We start from the raw sequence: 20,376 nt of genomic DNA, 5'->3' as shown, positions 1-20,376 counted from the left end.
TATGACCAACCTAGACAGCTATTAAAAATAGAGACATTACTTTGCCAACAAAGTGTGTCTAGTCAAAGCTATGTTTTTTCCAGTAGTCATGTATGGATGTGAGAGTTGGACTATAAAGAAAGCTGAGCCCCGAAGAATTGATGCTTTCGACCTGTAGTGTTGGGAAAAGACTGTAGTGTTGAGAGTCCCCTGGACTGCAAAGAGATCAAACCAGTCAATCCTAAAGGAAATCAGTCCTGAATATTCATTGGAAGGACGGATGCTGAAGCTGAAACTCCAATACTTTGGCCACCTGATGCAAAGAACTGACTCATTGGAAAACATCCTGATGCTGGGAAAGATCGAAGGCAGGAGAAGGGGATGACAGAGGATGAGATGGTTGGCTGGCATCACTGACTTGATGGACATGAGTTTGAGCAAGCTCCGGGAGTTGGTGATGGACAGGGAGGCCTAGTGTAGTGCAGTCCATGGGGTCGCAGAGTCAGACATGACTGAGCGACTGAAGTGACTGAGACTTAAAGACTTCTATTTGTTTCCCACATTCTCTTCTCCCCCTATTTGTCATATAGGTAGAAGCTCTGACTTTTAACAGAGCACATGGTTATCTAGAATAAAGACTACACTTTCCAATCTTCTCCGTGGCGGGATATAACCACATGAATAAGTGGCCAATGGGATGTGAGTGGAAGGAATGAAGGCAGCCTTTGGGTCATGCTCTCAAAGGGAAGGGACCGGAATGTGGTCATGAGGGTGAACCACCTTCAAACATGCGCAGGCCTCCCCGCAGAGCTAGGCTGCTTATGTCTGGAATGTCACATGAAAAGGAATGGATTTTTTAAACACATGTACTGCCTGGCTCATCCTGTTTCCTAAATCTCAGGCTTCAGGTCTTTCATCAACTTTGGAAACTTTAAAGGCATTATCTCTTGAAGTCATGCCTCTCTTCTCCACTTCTGGAATCTTCAAAAAGGATCTTGTCATTCTGGCATCCACGTCTTAGCCTGTGTCTTCATCTCTCTGCATTGCCCTCGAGTCTGGGTTATGTCCTCAGGCCCATCTTTCCATTCCTGAGGCCTGTCTCGCGTGGCGCCTTATCTGATGTTAATCTAGCCACTGAGTATTTCATTTCGGTGCAAATATTTTCCATGTCTAGCAGTCCTATTTGGTTCTCTTTCTGATCTTTTCGGATGATGTCCTGTCCTCGTCTTATATTTTCAATCACTTTATTATGTCTTCAATAGTTTTATTTTGGGGAGGGCGGGGGCACACTGACTGGCTTGTGGGATCTTAGTTCCCCAAGCAGGGACTGAACCTGGGTCCTCAGAAGTGAAAGTATGGAATCCTAACCACTGGCTGCCAGGGAATTCCCTCAAGTAGTTTTGAATTCATGGACTTTATAGTGTCTTGCCCACAGTTCTTAGAACAGTTGGAACAACAGTTACTAGAAATTCTTGGGGGGCGGAATTGAGTCCAGTCTGTTGCATACATGGACTCTCACTCACTGTGGGCTATTCTCTCAAGTATTCAGTCACTGTGGATCACATATTCGTTTTCACTAAGGACTTTCCTTTTTCCTGTGTAGGTAGACATTTGTGTCCTTGCCTGAGAGGTAAAGGGACTTGCCCTCAGTCACAAAGCTAGAAAGTGGCAGAGCCAGGTAGTCTGGCTCCAAAGCCTGGGTCCTTGTCACCAGCAAGCAGGCTGCCTTCCACAGTTCACACTCTTAACAGAGGGTGAGCAGCAGGGTGGGGATATCCATTCTCCTCTCCTAAAATATCGCGGGGACCTTCAAGATGGCAGAGCAGTAAGATGTGGCGATCACCTTCCTCCCCACAGATACATCAAAAATACATCTACATGTGGAACAACTCTCCTAAAATATCTTCTTTCTCTGAGAGAAAGAAGTATTACTTCTTTCTGAGTAATACTTCTGAGAAAGAAGTATTAGGGGAATAATAGAACCTCCACTGCAGACACCCATGACTCAAGAAGTGATCCAAGACCAAGGAGATTTGTAGCATTTCTTTGGTGTGTTACAGGGAGAAGCAGAGTCGGAAAGAATGCCAGATGACAGATTAGTAAACTGCTTAGATTTTGATCTTTGAAAAAAAAAAAACCTACCTGGGATTTATTTTATGAGTGTGGGAAGCACCTTATTAAAAGTTCACCTTCCTTGTATTACTAGTTTTGATTTGCATTTCTCTACTAATGAGCAATTTGAGCATCTTTTCATGTGTTTATTAGTTGTCTGTATGTCTTCTTTCGGAGAAGGCAATGGCACCCCACTCAGTACTCTTGCCTGGAAAATCCCATGGATGGAGGAGCCTGGTAGGCTGCAGTCCATGGGGTTGCTAAGAGTTGGACACGACTGAGTAACTTCACTTTCACTTTTCACTTTCATGCACTGGAGAAGGAAATGGCAACCCACTCCAGTGTTCTTGCCTGGAGAATCCTAGGGACAGGGGAGCCTGGTGGGCTGCCGTCTATGGGGTCGCACAGAGTCGGACACGACTGAGGCGACAGCAGCAGCAGCAGCAGCATGTCTTCTTTGGAGAAATGTCTATTTAGGTCTTCTGCCCACTTTTTGATTGGGTTGTTTTTCTGGTGTTGAGCTGTATGAGCTGCCTTCGTATTTTGGAGAGGGGTGGGATAGGGTAGGAAGTGGTAGGGAGGTTCAAGAGGGAAAGTGAAAGTCACTCAGTCGTGTTCGACTCTTTGTGACCCCATGGACTGTAGTCCATGGAATTCTCCAGGCCAGGATACTGGAGTGGGTGGCCTTTCCCTTCTCCAGGGGATCTTCCCAACCCAGGGACCGAACCCAGGTCTCCCGCATTGCAGGCGGATTCTTTACCAGCTGAGCCAAAAGGGAAGCCCAAGAACACTACAGTGGGTAGCCTATCCCTTCTCCAGTGGATCTTCCCGATTGTAATTTAACCGGGGTCTCCTGCATTGCAGGTGAATTCTTTACCAACTGAGCTATTGGAGAAGCCCTTTCAAAAGGGAGGGGACACATGTATACCTATGGTTGATTCATGTTGATGTATGGCAGAAACCAACACAATATTGTAAAGCAATTATCTTCCAATTAGAAATAAAATTTTTTAAAAAGTTCACCATACTGCAACAGGTACTAAATAAGCCCTAGAGATCAAATCCACAGTATAATGAATATAGACAACAATATTGTACCCTAGGGCTTCCCTGGGGGCTCAAATGGTAAAGAATCCACCTGCAATGCAGGAGACCTGGGTTAGGTCCCTGGGTTGGGAAGATCCCCTGGAGAAGGGAATGGCTACCCACTCCAGTATTCTTGCCTGGAAAATTCCACGGACAGAGGAGCCTGGCGGGCTACAATCCATGGGGTCTCAAAGAGTTGGACATGACTGAGTGACTAACACTTTCACTTTTCATTGTGCTATAATCATCAAACTTGCTGAGACTAGAATGTAATTATTCCAACCACTAAAATGATAATTATGTAATATGATAGACAAGCTAATTATTGCTGCAATGGTGATCATATTATAATATATAAATGGATCAAATTAACATGTTGTACACCTTGAATTACACAATGTTATATGTCAAATATATTACAATCAATCAACCAATCAATCAAACCTCTAAAAAACAAAAAATGAAAAGAAAGTTGGCCTTCCCCAACTCTCCTCTCTGACAGTGATTTCTTCAGGGACCTTAGAGACTACCTGCTCCCCAGGACTCACCTTGTCGGCCAGCAGCTCTCTGATCTTGCTGGCCTGCAGTCGGAACCGGAAAAGCTGGGTTTCTAGGGCCAAGCAGCGCTTCTGCCAGTCCACACTGGCCCGCGTCTCCACCGTGAGTTCTGCCATGATGGGAGCACCTTGTGGAGATTCCAGGGCGCCCTGAGGACCAGCATACAGAGAAGGGAAAAGATAAGTGTGTGAGGAGGAGTTCGGTGGGGAAAGGAGGAGATCGACGGAAAGCAGAGGAAACAGGGTGGGGAAGGTAAGTGAGCCTGGCTCTCCCTCTGTCCCATGGGCAAGTTCTGAGCTCAGCTGGTCCTGTTTCATCATATGGCAGCTGTGCAGCCTCAGAAAAATCACAAAACCTGAGAAACCGCAAGGAGAACCTTGTCTCACTGTTACAGAAGTGAAAAGCAGGGCTCACTGGTTTTTCATTCAATTATCCATTTAACAAAAATGTGTTCATTACAAATATTCAGTGCCAGACACTGTTCTAGACATTGGAGATGCAAAGGGAAATGAAAGAGGTCCCCGTGTCTTTTCAAACAACTCTTTGGAAAAGTCTAATTGCAAAATTACAATGTAGTCACAATTACTAATCAATATGCAAATAAGAGGAAGCAGAGAAATGGAGTGGACTGTGCTAGGGGGAGGGTGTTGAGGGAAAGCTTAAACTGGGTAGCAGATTCATCCATGATCACAAGGCTAACTGGAGATAGAACTGTGATTCCCAGCTGGGTACTGATTTTTTACAACAATAAAGATTTCAGATGGGGAAAAAAAAATGGAACGAAAATGTAATCTTCAAATTTCCTTGACAAGTTTCTATTCAGTTGGGATTTCATATGTTGTCATCAAATCATCCTGTTTTGGAACAGATTCCCACTTTCCTTTAAGTTATAAAATGCAAACCAGAAAATTGGTAGGTATTTTTCTATAGCCTCTGGAGGAAACCGTGGGCTTCCCAGGTAGCTCAGCTGTAAAGAACCCACCTGCCAATGCAGGAGACACAGGAGACACGGGTTCGATCCCTGGGTTGGGAAGATCCCCTGAAGGAAGAAATGGCAACCCATTCCAGTATTCTTGCCATGGAAAATCCCATGGACAGAGGAGCCTAGCGGATCATTCCATAGGGTCGCAAAGAGTTGGACACAACTGAGTGACTAAGCATGCACACACACTGGAGGAAACCACAAATCTTTAGAATACATTCCAGACAGATGCAGAACAAGCCAAGCAGACACCTATAATATCCCCAGCCAGGGGAATTTACCCAGATGTCTCCTGAAGAGAAACAAACCTGGGTCAGGGATGAGAAAATGAAGAAGAAGAATGTGTATATGTGCATGAGAAGGGAGATATAGACGCAGAGGGGGAACAGAGCAGAGAAGGGCTGGAAGACACATCCATCACCAGGACTTTTTAAATCCCCTTTCTAGGGTGCTTTCCACTCCAGTACTCTTGCCTGGAAAATCCCATGGACGGAGGAGCCTGGTAGGCTGCAGTAAGTGGTGTCGCTAAGAGTCGGACACGACTGAGTGACTTCACTTTCACTTTTCCCTTTCATGCATTGGAGAAAGAAATGGCAACCCACTCCAGTATTCTTGCCTGGAGAATCCCAGGGACAGGGGAGCCTAGTGGGCTGCTGTCTATGGGGTCAAACAGAGTCGGACATGACTGAAGCAACTTAGCAGCAGTAGGGTGCTTTTAATAATTATGCTTGACAATAAGCATAAATTTGGTCTGTCCTAAACCATGACATATGGTCTCCCTACTATCAGGTGATTTTAAAGAATGATTGTTAATTTTCTAGGTTGATACTTTTTTTTTCATTAAAAAACTGGGGGCAGTATTGGAAATAAAAGCAAAAATAAACAAATGGGACCTAATTAAAATTAAAAACTTCTGCACAACAAAGGAAACTATTAGCAAGGTGAAAAGGCAGCCTTCAGAATGGGAGAAAATAATAGCAAATGAAGCAACTGACAAACAACTAATCTCAAAAATATACAAGCAACTCCTACAGCTCAACTCCGGAAAAATAAATGACCCAATCAAAAAATGGGCCAAAGAACTAAATAGACATTTCTCCAAAGAAGACATACAGATGGCTAACAAACACATGAAAAGATGCTCAACATCACTCATTATCAGAGAAATGAAAATCAAAACCACTATGAGGTACCATTTCACACCAGTCAGAATGGCTGCAATCAATAAGTCTACAAGCAATAAATGCTGGAGAGGGTGTGGAGAGAAGGGAACTCTCTTGCACTGTTGGTGGGAATGCAAACTAGTACAGACACTATGGAGAACAGTGTGGAGATTCCTTAAAAAACTGGAAATAGAACTGCCTTATGATCCAGCAATCCCACTGCTGGGCATACACACTGAGGAAACCAGAAGGGAATGAGACACATGTACCCCAATGTTCATCGCAGCACTGTTTATAATAGCCAGGACATGGAAGCAACCTAGATGCCCATCAGCAGATGAATGGATAAGAAAGCTGTGATACATATACACAATGGAGTATTACTCAGCCATTAAAAAGAATACATTTGAGTCAGTTCTAATGAGATGGATGAAACTGGAACCTATTATACAGAGTGAAGTAAGCCAGAAAGAAAAACACCAATACAGTATACTAACGCATATATATGGAATTTAGAAAGATGGAAACAATAACCCTGTGTACGAGACAGCAAAAGAGACACCGATGTATAGATCAGTCTTATGAACTCTGTGGGAGAGGGAGAGGGTGGGGAGATTTGGGAAAATAGCATTGAAACATGTATAATATCATGTATGAAACGGGTCGCCAGTCCAGGTTTGATGCACGGTACTGGATGCTTGGGGCTGGTGCACTGGGACGAACCAGAGGGAGGTGAGGGGAGGGAGGAGGGTGGAGGGTTCAGGATGGGGAACGCGGGTGGCAGATTCATTTCAATATTTGGCAAAACTAATACAATACTGTAAAGTTTAAAAATAAAATAAAATAAAAATAATAATAATAATAAAAATAAAATAAAAATAAATCTACTGTTTATTCTCACCCTTCAAAAAAAAACCAAAAAAAAAAACCCGGGGGCAGGGACTGTGCTATGTAGCATGTGGGATCTTAGTTCCCTGACCAGGAATTGAACTTGTGCCCTCTGCAGTGGAAGCATGAGTCTTAGGTTGATAATATATTTTAATGTTATCTTTTAGAGATAAATATGGCTTACAGGTGAAACGATGTAATGCCTGGGGTTTGCTTTAAAACACTTCACCATAGGAGGTGAGAGGCTGGTATATAGGAGGTGAGAGGCTGGTATACAGGAGGTGAGAAGCTGGTATATAGGAGATGAGAGAGATATATGCAATAAGACTTGTCAAAACACTGATAATTTCTTAAACTGGGTGATGGGTATACTGGTCTGTCTACTTGAATATATGCCTGGAATTTCCCATAATAAAAATTTGTCTTTAGAGAACAGACTTGTGGTTGTCAACGGGAGTGGGGAGAGATGGACTTGGAGTTTGGGATAAGCAGATGAGAACTATCAAATTTAGAATGGATAAACAACAAGGTCCTACTATAGCAGGGAACTATATCCATTCTCCTGGGATAAAACATAATGGAAAAGAACATTAAAAAAGAATGTATACACCACATTAACAAATTGAAAGATAAAAACCATATGGTTATCTCAACAGATGCAGAGAAAGACTGACAAAATTCAACATCCGTTTATGATAAAAACCCTCCACAAAGCAGGCACAGAAGGAACATACTTCAATATAATAAAAGCCATATATGATAAACCCACAGCAAACATTATCCTCAATGGTGAAAAATTGAAAGCATTTCCCCTAAAGTCAGGAATAAGACAAGGGTGCCCACTCTCACCACTATTCAACATAGTTCTGGAAATTTTAGCCACAGCAATCAGAAAAGAAAAAGAAATAAAAGGAATCCAGATTGGAAAAGAAGAAGTAAAACTCTCACTGTTTGCAGATGACATGATCCTCTACATAGAAAACCCTAAACACTCCACCAGAAAATTGCTAGAGCTAATCAATGAATATAGTAAAGTTGCAGGATATAAAATTAACACACAGAAATCCCTTGCATTCTTATACAAATTAGGGAAATTAAGGAAACAATTCCATTCACCATTGCAATGAAAAGAATAAAATACTTAGGAATAAATCTACCTAAGGAAACAAAAGACCTATATATAGAAAACTATAAAACACTGATGAAAGAAATCAAAGATGACACAAATAGATGGAGAAATATACCATGTTCATGGATCCAAAGAATCAATATAGTGAAAATGAGTATACTACCCAAAGCAATCTATAGATTCAATGCAATCCCTATCAAGCTACCAACAGTATTTTTCAGAGAACTAGAACAAACAATTTCACAATTTGTATGGAAAGACAAAAAACCTTGAATAGCCAAAGCAATCTTGAGAAAGAAGAATGGAACTAGAGGAATCAACCTGCCTGACTTCAGACTCTACTACAAAGCTACAGTCATCAGGACAGTATGGTACTGGCACAAAGACAGAAACATAGATCAATGGAACAAAATAGAAAGCCCAGAGATAAATCCACACACCTATGGACACCTTCTTTGACAAAGGAGGCAAGAATATACAGTGGAGAAAACACAATCTATTTAACAAGTGGTGCTGGGAAAACTGGTCAACTACTTGTAAAAGAATGAAACTAGAACACTTTCTAACACCATACACAAAAATAAACTCAAAATGGATTAAAGATCTAAAGGTAAGACCAGAAACTATAAAAATCCTAGAGGAAAACATAGGCAAAACACCCTCTGACATAAATCACAGCAGGATCCTCTATGACCTACCTCCCAGAGTAATGGAAATAAAAGCAAAAATAAACAAATGGGATCTAATTAAACTTAAAAGCTTTTGCAGAACGAAGGAAACTATAAGCAAAGTGAAAAGACAGCCTTCAGAATGGGAGAAAATAATAGCAAACAAAGCAATTGACAAAGAATTAATCTCAAAAATATACAAGCAGCTCCTGCAGCTCAATTCCAGAAAAATAAACGACCCAATCAAAAAATGGACCAAAGAACTAAACAGACATTTCTCCAAAGAAGACATACAGATGGCTAACAAACACATGAAAAGATGCTCAACATCACTCATTATCAGAGAAATACAAATCAAAACCACAAAGAGGTATCATCTCACACCAGTCAGAATGGCTGCTATCAAAAAGTCTACAAACAATAAATGCTGGAGAGGGTGCAGAGAAAAAGGAACCCTTTTACACTGTTGGTGGGAATGCAAACTAGTACAGCCACTATGGAGAACAGTGTGGAGATTCCTTAAAAAACTGGAAACAGAACTCCCGTACAACCCAGCAATCCCACTGCTGAGCATACACACTGAGGAAACCAGAATTGAAAGAGCCACATGTACCCCAATGTTCATTGCAGCCCTGTGTACAATAGCCAGGACATGGAAGCAACCTAGATGTCCATTGGCAGATGAATGGATAAGAAAGCTGTGGTACAAAAACACCATGGAATAGTATTCAGCTATCAAAAAGAATGCATTTGAATAAGTTCTAATGAGGTGGATAAAACTGGAGCCTATTATACAGAGTGAAGTAAGTCAGAAAGAAAAACACCAATACAGTATATTAACACATATATATGGAATTTAGAAAGATGGTAATGACGACCCTATATGCAAGACAGCAAAAGAGACACAGATGTAAAGAACAGACTTTTGGACTCTGTGGGAAAAGGTGAGGGTGGGATGATTTGAGAGAATAGCATTGAATCATGTATATTGTCACATGTGAAATAGATCGCCAGTCCAGGTTTGATGCATGAGATAGGGTACTCAGGGCTGGTGCACTGGGATGACTGTGAGGGACGGGATGGGGAGGGATGTGGGATGGGGGTTCAGGATGGGGAACACATGTACATGCATGTGATTCATGTCCATGTATGGCAGAAACCACTACAATATTGTAAAGTAATTAGCCTCCAATTAAAATAAACACATTTTAAAAATAAATAAAAAAGAATGTATATATGTGTATAACTGAGTCACTTTGCTGTACAGCAGAAATTGGCACAACATTGTAAATCAACTATATTTCAATAAAAAAAAGAGAGATGAAAAAATCTGTCGTTTTAAAAAAATCTCTTTTCCCTTCTTCAGGAGACACATGGTCTCAGAAAACCCAGCCACCTCCTGTATGTCACTAAATATTACCCTGGGGCACCAGTGAGCCTGTCTTTGGTAGGTTCACCACCAATATGCCTCCCACCTGACATGTGACCTCTACAATATCTTTCTCCCATTATACACCACAAACAGCTATTATCTACTGAGTCCTTATTGTATACCAAGCACATGTGGCCTCTTTCATTGTCATGAGAACCCATGAGACAAGGAGTGGGAATTAGTCCACACTCTCAGGTAAGGACTCTGAGGAACAGAGTCTGTGGCTGGTAAGCAGCAGGGCTGAGATTCTCATTCTAAAGTGCCTACTCTTAGCCACTGAGCTCCTTACCCATCCAAAAACTGCAAGAACTGATTTCACAAAGAGTGGAATGGAGAAGACTTCCCTGGTGGTCACTGGTTAAGACTCCAGGTTCCCAATGCAGGGGGCCTGGATTCCAGCCCTGGTCAGGGAACTAGGTCCCACATGCGACAGCCAAAGATCCTGCATGCTGCAACTAAGCCCTGGCACAGCCAAATAAATAAAAATAAGTAAGTATTAAAAAAATTAATAAAAACTTGCATTGTTTTTTAAAAAAGAGTAGAGCAGACTGTTAAGAATGAAACATTTTATAGGCTCTCTCAAGATCCTCAGTGCAAAGGTGAACCTATACCTTAGACTTCCCAGGGCACCCTGGTCTCATATATTCTGACCCTTTATCCTCCATAAGCATGGAGGATATTTGTCATGTGCCCTTTTTGTTTAAAAAACAAGGTCAGTAGACCTGTAGAGAAAGGCCCAACAACGAAACCACTGACAGGTCAGGTGATGGAGCCTTTCGGTTCTGGGCACTCAGAACACTGGACACATGATCTCAGTCCTGCGCTCCCAGAACTGTCATCCCAAACAATTCGACATTGTGACCTCCCAGCGATCCCCACCTCAAAAGACTGGGACCAACTGGAACGGGCAGGAAGACAAAAGACAAAAACAAAACATGACCTTCTCTGAGCTAAGATCACAGCTGAAAAGACACAACAGAACCTTGTGGGGCCTCCATAGAAGGCCCGGAGGCTTCATGTTTAGTTTTCTTTGTCCTTTAGAGGGGATTTCACTTTCCCTGCCTAAGTACAAAAAGTGGCAGACCGAAGCTAGGACCTTAGAACCTTGCAACCTAGCCCGGGGCTAAGAATTAGCAGTAAAAGCACCCAAGTAAAACCAAAGGGCAGCAGAAACTCAATTCTTTTGTGTTGTTTAAAAAAAGTTTGGTGAGTGTTAATTCCCTCTTACCAATTGCCAAAGCTGCAGCTCAGATTCTGCTGGAGGGCAGAAACCCAAATTATCAAAATCTCCAGGGACTTTGGAAATAAAATACATCACTGGTCTCTACCCCACGGTGATACCTGAGATTATACCTAGTCTGGAAGGAGTTCTTTCCCCAATCCAGCATCTTCATGACATCACAGTTTTTAGAAGTGCTCAGCTTAATCCTCTCCCTGCCTTGGGGATGCTGGTGAAGGAGCTGGCACTCTTGTTAGGCTTGTCTCAGCATGTGAGTGGAACTAAGAGGTTTCTAAATGGATATAGAGCAAGGTGCCTGCTGTGAAATCAAGACCCAGAGGCTCTTTCAACAGAGGCAGGTGGCTGGAGCTGCAGCTTTAGTATGCAGGATGTTAGGGGGAGATACCAGTAAGTTGAACCTCAGCTGCTAAGTCACCTTGCATTTGAACCGCCCATAAAGATGTGCAAGGATAAGCAGAAATGAACTTGCAGAATGGTCCTTAACTCTTCAAAGCATTGCTTTGTCAGGTGTTATTTCTCTTGTTACCCTCTCGATATCCCCGAGATGGAGGCCAAGTGATACAATTCACACTGAACAGGTGAGCAAACTCCTCGCATCGGTGACTTGCTCAGGGACACAGAGGCAAGTAGTATCAGAGCTGGACTAAGAATCCTGATCTCCCAACATCTAGAACTGTCCTCTTTCCATGAAGATGCTTCTATAGTGGCTGCTGCTGCTGCTGCTGCTGCTAAGTCGCTTCAGTCGTGTCCGACTCTGTGTGACCCCAGAGACAGCAACCCACCAGGCTCCCTCGTCCCTGGGATTCTCCAGGCAAGAACACTGGAGTGGGTTGCCATTTCCTTCTCCAATGCATGAAAGTGAAAAGTGAAGTCACTCAGTCGTGTCCGACTCTTAGCGACCCCATGGACTGCAGCCTACCAGGCTCCTCCGTCCATGGGATTTGCCAGGCAAGAGTACTATAGCGGCAGTGGAGTCTTATGCTACCAGGCTAGCCTAATGAAAATACAGCATTAATGTGCTGCGTTAGATGGGGAAATGACAGAAGGGATATGAGCTGGGGACAAACCCCAGCTCAACTGTTTGTTTCACGTTTTATCCTGGAAAGCTTCACACACACACAAGTAGGGAGGACAGTACAATAAATCCCCATGTGCCCTCCGGCCAGCTATAATGATCACCAACTCATAGTTGCTCTTGTGAAACCTAGTTCTCAATTCCCACTAGTGCCCAGCATGCTGAATGGCTTGGCAGGCAAGAGTCAAATGGTTGCCATGGCCTTGGCACCTGCTTTAGAACTCCCTAAGGCTCCCAGCGCTCTGGACTGACACGGCCACAGAGGTTAGCAGAGACATGCCTCAAGAGGCAGGGGCCATGGGTAGAAGGGTGGTGGAAAGAGGCAAGAGGAAGTTGTTAGGTGACTTCAGTCTGTATCAGAGAAAACACAAACTTGACCTGGGATAGCTCTGGAAACTTTAGGGATATGGACCAGAAATGGACAAAATGCTGACAGTAAATTTAACTTAACCAATTTTTGTTAGATGATTCCTATGTGTGAGGCTGGAGACACAAAGAGGAACAAAGACCCTGTAGTTTGTGAGGTTTCAGGTCTATGGTCTGAATATCCTGCAACCTTCCTGCAAAGACGGCCAATCAGAGCAAGTGCCTGAAGTCGCTGCAGGAGGCATCAGAAAGTAACAGGGACTGCGTTCTGGGTGCAGTCTCCACTAGGCTGTCCTGTGTCACCTCACTGTGGCTCACTCCCTGAGCGTGAGCACCTTCTGTGAGTCCCACTCACTAGCAGTGGGCTTCTGAAAGGGCTGTGCAGATGAGGCTGACTACCTGCCCAGCTCTGGGCGAGGAAGAGCCCCTTTTCTGGGGATGAAGCCGGAGGGAGGGTGAGTGCACACAGGGGCACAGCTCCCTCAATCTGATCTCCGACTGTTATCTGATCAAGCCAACAACATGCATTTTACCTCTTTCGCATGCTGAGTGAGCATCCCATTTCACAATGGTGGGAGAGTCAGGAAAAGGTGAGCATGTTACAGACTTCTGGGACACAAATCCCAAAAGGGGCTAAGAAATCCAGGAATATAGCATCCCTCAGACAAAAACCAACAAAAAGAAATGGCAGAGTGTAGTACTCAAGATCCTGAGGTTTGGCGCCAAACAGACCTGGGTTTGAATACTGACTCAAGAACGAACTGTGACCTTCAACCATCTGCTTGACTTCTCTGAACCTATTTGAAATTGAAGGCAATAATATTTGAAAGGAGCACAATAATATTAGATCGAACCATGTGAAACTGTCAACACTTAACCATTTTTTGACTTTCAAAAATGGCAATTTCATAGTCCACACTATGTTGGATTTTTTTGAGAATCAAAGGAGGTATTATAATACAAAAGCCTGGCACACAGGAAGTACTCAATAAATAACAGCTACTATCAACAAACAAAAGGCAAACCAACAGTGCCCTGGGCATATTTGGAGATGTGCTCAACACCATTATCAGAGAGCAAGTCAGGAGATTTTTTAAAAAGTCTTTTATCTTAGGACTTTTATCCTGATGGTCCAGCGGTTAAGACTCTGGGTTTCCAACGCAGGGGGAATGGGTTCGATCTCTGGTCAGAGAACCAAGATCCCACATGCTGTGCAGTGTGGCCAAATAAAAAAATTATTTACCTCTTTGTTTTTGAATACTAAGCAAAAGAGTATATGTACAAAGTAAGGCTTCTTCCCACCCCTGAACTCCAGGCAGAGTTTTCCCCAGAGGCAACCACTGTTAGGAGGATTTGAGTCTTTCTGAGATGTCCCTGCATATACAAGTGTCCATATGTATGCTGCACACACACACACACGCAAATGGTGGCATACTATACACACTGCACTTAATGTAACTCAGAGAGCTTCCTATATGTGCGTGTGTGCGTATGCATGCATGCTCACTCAGTCTGACGCTTTGCAACCCCATGGAATGCAGCCCACCAGGTTCCTCTGTCCATGGGATTTTCCCAGCAAGTACTGGAGTGGGTTGCCATTTCCTCCTCCAGGGGATCTTCCTGACTCAGGGATCAAACCCATGTCTCCTGAGTCTCCTGCACTGCAGGCGGATCCTTTACCACTGCGCCACCGGAGAAACCATGTACATATATAATTATATATACCTGCCCCATTCTTCCCTCAAGCTTTTTAAGAGCTATATTGTATTCTCTTGTATGGCTATTACCTGATTTCATTTGAGTCCCTAATTGACAGACACTTGGGTTGTTTTAAACCTTTCACTAAAACTGTGCTACAATGAATACTCAATGAATAGACATTATTTCATACACATCTCAGTTTATCCCAAGGATAAAGTCCCAGAAATGGAACTGTACCGCTGAGTGATGTACATTTTGCAATGGCCAAAGAGTTTCAACTGCCCTCCCCTGAGGCTATTCTAATTCATACTCCAGCCAGCAATAAGCACCAATTTCCCCACAGAGGTGGTCAGTTTTTAATTCGTTTTTGACAGAAGGGTTGGCCAGAGAACACAGGATGGTGGCTCAGTGGCCAGACTGCTATGGAGTCACTTGGATCAGTAGTGAGGGGATCCTGACACTTCAGCGCCAGCATGTGGAACGCACTCTTCAACCCACAGGGAGCACAGAGTTCTGCAGTTACACAGCCTCAAATGGGGCTTCCCCGGTGGCTCAGGCGGTAAAGAATCTGCCTGCAATGTGGGAGATCTGGGTTTGATCCCTGGGTCAGACAGATCCCCTGGAGAAGGAACTGACAACCCACTCCAGTATTCTTGCCAGGAGAATCCCATGGACAGAAGAACCTGGCAGGCTACAGTCCAGGGGTCCCAAAGAGTCAGACACGACTGAGCAATACACACACACAGCCTCATAGAGAGAAGATGGGAACAATATGGAGCACTCCTCTGCAAGCAGAGTGACTTCTTCCGGTAGCTGATGCCTTCTGGAGAGGGCAGAAGGGGTGCCAGAGGCATTTTCTCAGCTCACTTGTTAGTTTCAATTAGTAACCCAGCTCTGAACAGGCCCCCTCAGCAGCCTGTGGAGAAGGAGGGTGGTGAACAGCGATGTAAATGCAGTTTAAGAGGCTTCCGTTTGAGTCTTGCCTCCTCCACTTTTCAGTTATATGACCTTGGGCAAGTCACTGTTTTTCCGAGTCCTAATTTCCTCCTTTATAAAACGGGGATAATAACGTGCAGAAACACTCGAAGTGGTGTTCTATAAAGACTTAAGTGATGTTACCAAAGACACAATGTTTGCAGCATAGAAGACAGTCCAAAAAGTTTAAGGAGCAAATAACTTTTCCACTGAAGTTGATATTAAAATCATCTTTCAAGCAGCAGTTTTAGCCAGAACTAAAGCTTTGTCCTGAAGTTTCATGAGGTGTATTCATAGTAAAAGCTTACTTGTCCCTTGGCAGGAACAGATCCAGAGCTTCCCTGGTGGCTCAGTTGGTAAAGACCCTGCCTGCGATGCAGGAGACTTCCCGCAACACTTAGGTTCCATCCCTGGGTGGGTGAAGATTCTCCGGATAAGGAAATGGCAACCCAATGCAGCATTCTTGCCTGGGAAATCCGATGGACAGAGGAGCCTGGCAGGCTGCAGTCCATGGGGTCTCAAGAGTCAGACACGACTGAGCGACTAAACCACCAGGCACAGATCCAACAGAGAGCAGATCTACTCCCAAATGAGGGTCTTCATTGCCCCTGCCACCTCCATTAAGACCCCCCGCGCCCCGGTGACCGATTCCTCTCTAAGGCTTCTAGGACGCAAAGTTCCTGCTGTCATTTGGCGCCCGACTGGTTTTCTCTTCTGTTTGGCTGACCTGCCTCCATAAATCAAGCCTAATCCACCGGGACCCTAAGAGAACCACCTAGGAATCACAGAAGCGATAACCCGAGATGAGACCGGGAAGAAAGCGGGAGCCTGCTAGAGCTCAGGCAACTCGGTGGAAAGCCTGCAGGTTCGCTCCGAGGGCCCTTCAAGGGAGCAACTGGATCGAGCCGGTCCCAAACTCCGGATCCTCTCCAGGAAGGCTACTCCTCGCCTGTTGGTGCCAGTTCCCCGAGCCCGACGCTCCGTTCCCAGCGCTCCTGGCTGCTAGGAGCTTGTTTCCAGGTAGGGAGGCACCTGCTCCGGAATCGCCCTCCGGCCAGAGGCAGCGGATCCTCTCTCAGTCTAACCAAACACCCTCCCCGGCCAGCGAACCCTCACTCCCACGCCCGCGCGCACCGTATCTCTGCCCGAGGGGCTCCCGGGGGCCGCTCACCTCCAGCCAGATCCCGGGCGTCCCCGCCGCGCACCGGGCACACGGGCGCCTCCGGCGCGCGTCCGCCGCTGACCTTGCGTCGATCTCGCCCGAGTCCTCCGCGGCCGCCGGGTCTCCGCTCCCCGGCAGCAGGGGTCGGCGTGGGCGGGGCGGGCCGGGCTGGCCGGGGAGGTTTGCCCGCCCGCTGGCTGCACAAAAGCCGAGCCGACCTCGCAGAGCCCCAGTCAATACTCCGCCGCGCCCCCTCCCCGCCCGCTCCTTAAAGGCAGAGCGCCAGGCTGGGTTCCCGGGGCAGCTCGCGGAGAGGCACAGGAAATGACCTCAGCAGGCTCCAGCCTCCCACCTCTCGGCACCGCCGGGCTCGTCCCTGGGGCGGCGGGGGCGGCGGCGGGGTCCCGCGGGCCGAGAGATGTCCCGAGCTCCGGCCCCGAGCTCTCTGCAGAGGCCGAAGCAGCGGCCACCTGGGGCGGCCGGGGCGCCCCAGCATCTCCTCAGCTCCCAACCAGCCTGAGACCCTCCCTGGATGGGGCGCAAGACCAGACCCTCCCCCGTCCCCCCTCGAAAGGAGGTTCCCGTGTTGGTCGAACGACTTGCAGGAACCGTCACGCCTGGATATTTGGAGCAGAAATCCTTATTTCAAAGAGTCTGTCCCATTGGGAGACCAAAGTTCTGATATGTAATATGAAGGAAAAAACAAAACTCACCGCAGCCTAGAGGGTAACTTGCTTGCGTCCGTACGTCTGTATGTATGCATGCACGCATTATTTATTTTAAAGGAGCCGGCGGGCCGAGGAACCGGAAAGGCAAACAGGACGTCGCCTGCGCGAGCAGCTCACCGTGCACCCTTGCAGCCCCTGCGCTCACCAGTACAATCCTAAACCTGCCGGGGGTTGGGGATGGGGGTGGAGTACTCAGTTTTTAGTTAGGTGGATATGGGGTAAAGACGATGAATATGGAGAATATTGCAGGAAAGGATCCACGTTTCAGAACAGCTTTCTTCCCCAATCCGGCAGGCTCTCAGGCTAGTTCTGAACAGAGGCAGACTCACCAGAGTTTCTCCCCAGGGACTTTGAAAGTTTCTTTCCAAGTGGTAGTGCCTCCCCGGCTGCACCCCACGTTTGAATCTGAGTGTCTGGAGGTTAGGCTGGAAAGTTGTGCAGTTAATAAGGCCTCCAAGTAATTCTCATGCACAATTTTGAGAGCCCAGACTCTGGAAAGCTGACTCATGTAGTTCAGGAGGCCAAGGGCGAAAGTTCAATAGGGTTAATGGGACTTCATGAGCTTACACGAGAGGGCAATGGCAACCCACTCCAGTACTCTTGCCTGGGAAATCCCATGGACGGAGGAGCCTGGTAGGCTGCAGTCCATGGGGTCGCGAAGAGTCGGACACGACTGAGCAACTTCACTTTCACTTTTCACTTTCATGCACTGGAGAAGGAAATGGCAACCCACTCCATATTCTTGCCTGGAGAATCCCAGGAATGGGAGCCTGGTGGGCTGCCTTCTATGGGGTCGCACAGAGTCGGACACGACTGACGTGACTTAGCAGCAGCAGCATGAGCTTACACATGGACTCATACCTCCTGAGGATTGGAATAGATCAACCCCAAACTGTGGGTAACTGGCCTCTGTCCCCTTCAAGACTGGAAATATTGCTAAGGAAGCCCCAAAACAAGTCCTGTGGAGTTTGTCAAGGAGACTTATGCTCATTCATGCATGCATTCACTCACTTTGAATAGGTAATCATTCACATAGTATAAATTTGAATTATTAATAATACCAAAGGGCTAACAATGAATAAGTCTTCTTCCTCCACTGTCCCTTGTCCGCTAGTGTGTGTGTATGCGTGTGTGTGTGTGTGTGTGTGTGTGTATGTGCACTCAGTCGTGTCTGACTCTTTGCAACCCCATGGACTGCAGCACGCCAGGCTTCCCTGTCCTTCACCATTTCCCAGAGCTTGCTCAAACTCATGTCCATTGAGTCGATGATGCCATCCAACCATCTCATCCTCTGTTGTCCCCTTCTCCTGCCTTCTGTCTTTCCTAGCATCAGGGTCTTTTCCAATGAGTTGGCTCTTCACATCAGGTGGCCAAAGTATTGAAGCTTCAGATTTAGCCTCAGTCCTTCCAGTGAATATTCAGGATTGATTTCCTTTAGGATTGACTGGTTTGATCTCCTTTCAGTCCAGGGGACTCTCAAGAGTCTTCTGCAACACCACAGTTCAAAAGCATCAATTCTTCGGCACTTAGCCTTCTTTATGGTCCAACTCTCACATCCATACATGATTACTAGAAAAGCCATGCTGCTAAGCTGCTAAGTCACCTCAGTCGTGTCCAACTCTGTGTGACCCCATAGACGGAAGCCCACCAGGCTCCCCTGTCCCTGGGATTCTCAAGGCAAAAACAATGGAGTGGGTTGCCATTTCCTTCTCCAATGCATGAAAGTGAAAAGTGAAAGTGAAGTCACTCAGTCGTATCCAACTCTTAGCGAACCCATGGACTGCAGCCTACCAGGCTCCTCCTTCCATGGGATTTTCCAGGCAAGAGTACTGGAGTGGGTTGCCATTGCTTTGACTATATGGGCCTTTGTCAGCAAAGTCATGTCTCTGCTTTTTAATAGGCTGTCTAGATTGGTCATAATTTTTCTTCCAAGGAGCAAGCATCTTTTAATTTCATGGCTGAAGTTACCATCTGCAGTGATTTTGGAGCCCCTCCCCAAAAAAGTCTGTCACTGTTTCCACTGTTTCCCCATCTATTTGCCATGAAGTGATAGGACCAGATCCCATGATCTTAGTTTTCTGAATGTTGAGTTTTAAGCCAACTTTTTCATTCTCTTCTTTTACTTTCATCAAAGGCTCTTTAGTTCCTCTTCGCTTTCTGCCATTAGGATGATGTCATCTGAATATGTGAGGTTATTGGTATTTCTCCCGGCAATCTTGATTCCCATTTGTGCTTCATTCAGCCTGGCATTTCACATGATGTACTCTGCATAGAAGTTAAATAAGCAGGGTGACAATATGCAACCTTGACGCACTCCTTTTCCGACTGAACCAGTCTGTTGTTCCATGTTCGGTTCTAACTACTGGTTATTATGATACATCACCAAAAAAAGATACTACATAATTATTAACTATATTCATCATACTGTACATTTCATACTCATGACTCATTTATTTTGCAACTGGAAGTTTGTACCTCTTTATCTCCCTCACCTATTTCTTTCCTCTCCCCAGTCTCCTCCCTCTGATAACCACCTGTTTGTTCTCTGTACCTATAACTCTGTGTTTTGTTATGTTTGTTCATTTGCCTTACTTTTTAAATGGTTCCCTAGCATGCCTAATGATGGATATTTAGAACATTTCCAGTCTTTGGCTATTATATACCTTGCTGCAGTGAGTATCTCTATACCTATTTCTTGGTCCACATATGTGACTATCTTTACGGTTTAACACTTAGAAGTGGAATTGCAGGATGTAAACACAATGTGAATTTTAAATTTCAATAGATGCTGCGCTCTGCCCTCAAAGGAGACTGCAGCAACCAACACTTCTGTCGATGCATTTGAGTGCTCCTTTGTTCCCTCCCACCCACAATGATAAAGTGATTTATCACAAAGCACAAAGCTTTTAGGAAGGGAGGATGAAACGAGTTAAACACATGGACAATTTTAAAACGTTGCCAGCACGCAGAAAGGCTCAATAAAAGTGTTAGATGACGGACTCCCAGCCACACTCCCCTGCGAGACCTCCCCTTCTTTGGGCTCTGTCTCAATCCCTGCTCTGTAAACTTGGGTGAGTTCCTTAGTCTCTCTGGGACTCAGTTTCCATATCTTTAATATGAGGATTGTAATGT

The 20,376-nt window shown here is 45.3% G+C and overlaps 1 protein-coding gene across 5 annotated transcripts in view; it reads right to left on the bottom strand.

Moving 5' to 3' along the window:
• The window catches only part of PLEKHH1 (pleckstrin homology, MyTH4 and FERM domain containing H1), a 58,707-nt gene extending 41,385 nt beyond the window's left edge, over positions 1-17,322 (bottom strand). For 3 of the 5 annotated variants that reach the window (XM_010809567.4, XM_005212079.4, XM_059890899.1), the window contains exons 1-2: positions 16,526-16,609; positions 3,726-3,884 (exon numbers count right to left, since the gene is read on the bottom strand). In XM_010809567.4, the coding sequence (XP_010807869.1) occupies positions 3,726-3,851 (126 nt within the window). In that variant the 5' untranslated portion in view covers positions 3,852-3,884; positions 16,526-16,609. Of the gene's footprint in view, positions 1-3,725; positions 3,885-16,525; positions 16,610-17,229 lie in introns of those variants that run through there. The other 2 variants (XM_010809568.4, XM_024998096.2) reach the window with 2 other exon arrangements.
• Positions 17,323-20,376: the final 3,054 nt, after the last annotated feature.

The sequence above is a fragment of the Bos taurus genome, chromosome 10 (genome assembly GCF_002263795.3).
Source record: "Bos taurus isolate L1 Dominette 01449 registration number 42190680 breed Hereford chromosome 10, ARS-UCD2.0, whole genome shotgun sequence".
Lineage (NCBI taxonomy): Eukaryota > Metazoa > Chordata > Mammalia > Artiodactyla > Bovidae > Bos > Bos taurus.
The sequence above is the reverse complement of the archived record's forward strand: the minus strand, read 5'-3'. Positions and strand labels throughout refer to the sequence as shown.